The sequence below is a fragment of the Gigantopelta aegis genome, chromosome 3 (genome assembly GCF_016097555.1).
Source record: "Gigantopelta aegis isolate Gae_Host chromosome 3, Gae_host_genome, whole genome shotgun sequence".
Taxonomy (NCBI): domain Eukaryota; kingdom Metazoa; phylum Mollusca; class Gastropoda; order Neomphalida; family Peltospiridae; genus Gigantopelta; species Gigantopelta aegis.
Genome location: NC_054701.1, coordinates 59,148,610 through 59,152,475, shown reverse-complemented (window position 1 = coordinate 59,152,475; position 3,866 = coordinate 59,148,610). Strand labels below are relative to the sequence as shown.

The following is a 3,866-nucleotide window of genomic DNA, read 5'->3' as shown; positions in this document are numbered from 1 at the left end:
TCAGTTCTCCACTACACTTACATATCAGTTCTCCGTTCTCCACTACACTTACATATCAGTTCTCCACTACACTTACATATCAGTTCTCCGTTCTCCACTTACATATCAGTTCTCCGTTCTCCACTACACTTACATATCAGTTCTCCGTTCTCCACTACACTTACATATCAGTTCTCCGTTCTTCACTACACTTACATATCAGTTCTCCGTTCTCCACTACACTTACATATCAGTTCTCCACTACACTTACATATCAGTTCTCCACTACACTTACATATCAGTTCTCCGTTCTCCACTACACTTACATATCAGTTATCCACTACACTTACATATCAGTTATCCACTACACTTACATATCAGTTCTCCACTACACTTACATATCAATTCTCCACTACACTTACATATCAATTCTCCGTTCTCCACTACACTTACATATCAGTTCTCCACTACACTTACATATCAGTTATCCGCTACACTTACATGTCAGTTCTCCGCTACACTTACATATCAGTTCTCCACTACACTTACATATCAGTTCTCCGCTACACTTACACATCAGTTCTCCACTACACTTACATATCAGTTCTCCACTACACTTACATATCAGTTCTCCGTTCTCCACTACACTTACATATCAGTTCTCCGTTCTCCACTACACTTACATATCAGTTCTCCGTTCTCCACTACACTTACATATCAGTTCTCCGTTCTCCACTACACTTACATATCAGTTCTCCGTTCTCCACTACACTTACATATCAGTTCTCCACTACACTTACATATCAGTTCTCCACTACACTTACATATCAGTTCTCCGTTCTCCACTACACTTACATATCAGTTCTCCGTTCTCCACTACACTTACATATCAGTTCTCCACTACACTTACATATCAGTTCTCCACTACACTTACATATCAGTTCTCCGTTCTCCACTACACTTACATATCAGTTCTCCGTTCTCCACTACACTTACATATCAGTTCTCCACTACACTTACATGTCAGTTCTCTGATACACTTACATGTCAGTTCTCCGCTACACTTACATATCAGTTCTCCACTACACTTACATATCAGTTCTCCGCTACACTTACATATCAGTTCTCCGCTACACTTACATATCAGTTCTCCACTACACTTACATATCAGTTCTCCGTTCTCCACTACACTTACATGTCAGTTCTCTGATACACTTACATATCAGTTCTCCACTACACTTACATATCAGTTCTCCACTACACTTACATATCAGTTCTCCACTACACTTACATATCAGTTCTCCACTACACTTACATATCAGTTCTCCACTACACTTACATATCAGTTCTCCACTACACTTACATATCAATTCTCCACTACACTTACATATCAATTCTCCGTTCTCCACTACACTTATATGTCAGTTCTCCGCTACACTTACATATCAGTTCTCCACTACACTTACATATCAGTTCTCCACTACACTTACATATCAGTTCACCACTACACTTACATATCAGTTCTCCACTACACTTACATATCAGTTCACCACTACACTTACATATCAGTTCTCCACTACACTTACATATCAGTTCTCCACTACACTTACATATCAGTTCTCCACTACACTTACATATCAGTTCTCCACTACACTTACATATCAGTTCACCACTACACTTACATATCAGTTCTCCACTACACTTACATATCAGTTCTCCACTACACTTACATATCAGTTCTCCACTACACTTTACATCAATCTAATTAAAATTAGCTCCACTATTACATGTGGATCTAAAGACAGCCAGTTGGAGCTCATGTCCACCAATCAAAACCTTACTTGCAGAATCCTGCCAGTGATTTAAAAATAATTTGAAAACATTCCGAATTATCCTGAGGGTATACGACATGTTTCGTGTGAATTACGAATGCCTTAAAACATGTTTTATTTTATAAAATAAATAATTTGTAATGTAAAACTGAAGACTGATTTAGTATGGGGTTTTTTTTATAAATAAATAAATAATTTTTAATGTAAAATTGAAGACTGATAACCGGCCTCGGTGGCGTCGTGGCAGGCCATCGGTCTACAGGCTGGTAGGTACTGGGTTCGGATCCCAGTCGAGGCATGGGATTTTTAATCCAGATACCGACTCCAAACCCTGAGTGAGTGCTCCGCAAGGCTCAATGGGTAGGTGTAAACCACTTGCACCGACCAGTGATCCATAACTGGTTCAACAAAGGCCATGGTTTGTGCTATCCTGCCTGTGGGAAGCGCAAATAAAAGATCCCTTGCTGCCTGTCGTAAAAAGAGTAGCCTATGTGGCGACAGCGGGTTTCCTCTAAAAACAGTGTCAGAATGACCATATGTTTGACGTCCAATAGCCGATAATAAGATAAAAAATCAATGTGCTCTAGCGGCGTCGTTAAATAAAACAAACTTTTTTACTTTGAAGACTGATAACCCACCCCGTACGTATTGGTATGGTTCGCTGTACTGCGGCCACTAAAATAGACTCGCCCGATATTTTTAGAATTTGTATGCTCCCAAATAACGTTATAAAAGGCGAAGTGTGATTGGTCAATATTTAAATTATTATTTACAGACGAAATGTTACCTGGACATTGGGGACTACGCAGTGTTGCTAGTAAATCACTGGCAGGATTCTGCAAGTAAGGTTTTGATTGGTGGACATGAGCTCCAACTGGCTGTCTTTAGATCCACATGTAATAGTGGAGCTAATTTTAATTAGATTGACTTTACATGTTAATATTCCATTACACTTACATGTCACTGTTCCACCGATTCTGAACAGTGTCGAAATACCCCCAGCTAGCTGCTAGCTGATTTGAAGTCACTGGTTTGTCAAGGTTACACAGCGCTGCAACTAAGAGATCCATGACAGTTCCAGACACATCATATCTTTTTTCATCATTGCTGAAGAATTTTGGCCTAGTTCTCTGAAGCCAAAACATGGTTGCACATCCATAACCTGTTGCAATCTTCAAATGTGAAACAGCTTTTGGTAATGAATGCAAAAAATCTAATGTACACCGTTGATCCATCCAAGTGTAAAGTGGACTTATATGTTCTGAAGTCAGTGTTAGGTTATTACATTCATCATGTGTGTACCATGGAGTGGTGTTGGACTTCCACAGAACACATCCATGCATCTGCCCGGTGACCCCAATGCCTTTTATTTCACTTTGTTCAGACACTGATAGCTGAGACAGGCATTTATGTAGTGCTATAAATATTTTACTGACATCTTGTTCATGTCCTAAAACCCCAATATCGCTGTTGATCCATGCCGATGTGTTTTCTGAAAAGGACTTGAGCAAATTGCCACTGGCTCTTTCAACCAAACATACTTTTACTGAAGAAGTCCCTAAATCTATTCCGAGCGAATAGCCTTTTTCCATGGTATAATAATAATAATAATAACAACAATAATAATAAAAAATATGCTTGAACTGTAACGTTCTTCAAAATGATCAGCAAAAATCAAAGTAGTTATTCCTTTGCAAATAACTTTAAAACATTCGCTTCTGGAGGAGTATAAACATGAAGAGTTATTCACCCTTTACTGTCATAAGGTTATTTACCACCATTTTTTTTCCCAGGGGCTTTCTCAAAGTTGCCAAATGGTGGCTTCTTGTGTGAAGTGTTTATTGATTTTTATTTTCCAATATTTTCAAACGACGCAACCACCGAAACAGGTCCACGGACGGTACTAGTCTCCAGTATTGTTATTGCTAGTGCACAGCTAGGTACATGTAAATGGAATTATTCGGTGTGTATTAATGGCCACGTTATACATCCAGATGAAAATGTACGGTAACCGTAACATTTGAAAATAAACACTTCCACTTCAAATGTACGTAC

At 38.9% G+C, this 3,866-nt stretch overlaps 1 protein-coding gene across 1 annotated transcript in view; it reads right to left on the bottom strand.

The window, feature by feature from the left end:
- The window catches only part of LOC121391286 (sedoheptulokinase-like), an 8,522-nt gene extending 4,656 nt beyond the window's left edge, over positions 1-3,866 (bottom strand). Inside the window, exon 1 of the mRNA XM_041522968.1 lies at positions 2,769-3,866. Within this exon, the coding sequence (XP_041378902.1) occupies positions 2,769-3,403 (635 nt within the window). The 5' untranslated portion in view covers positions 3,404-3,866. The remainder of the gene's footprint in view (positions 1-2,768) is intronic.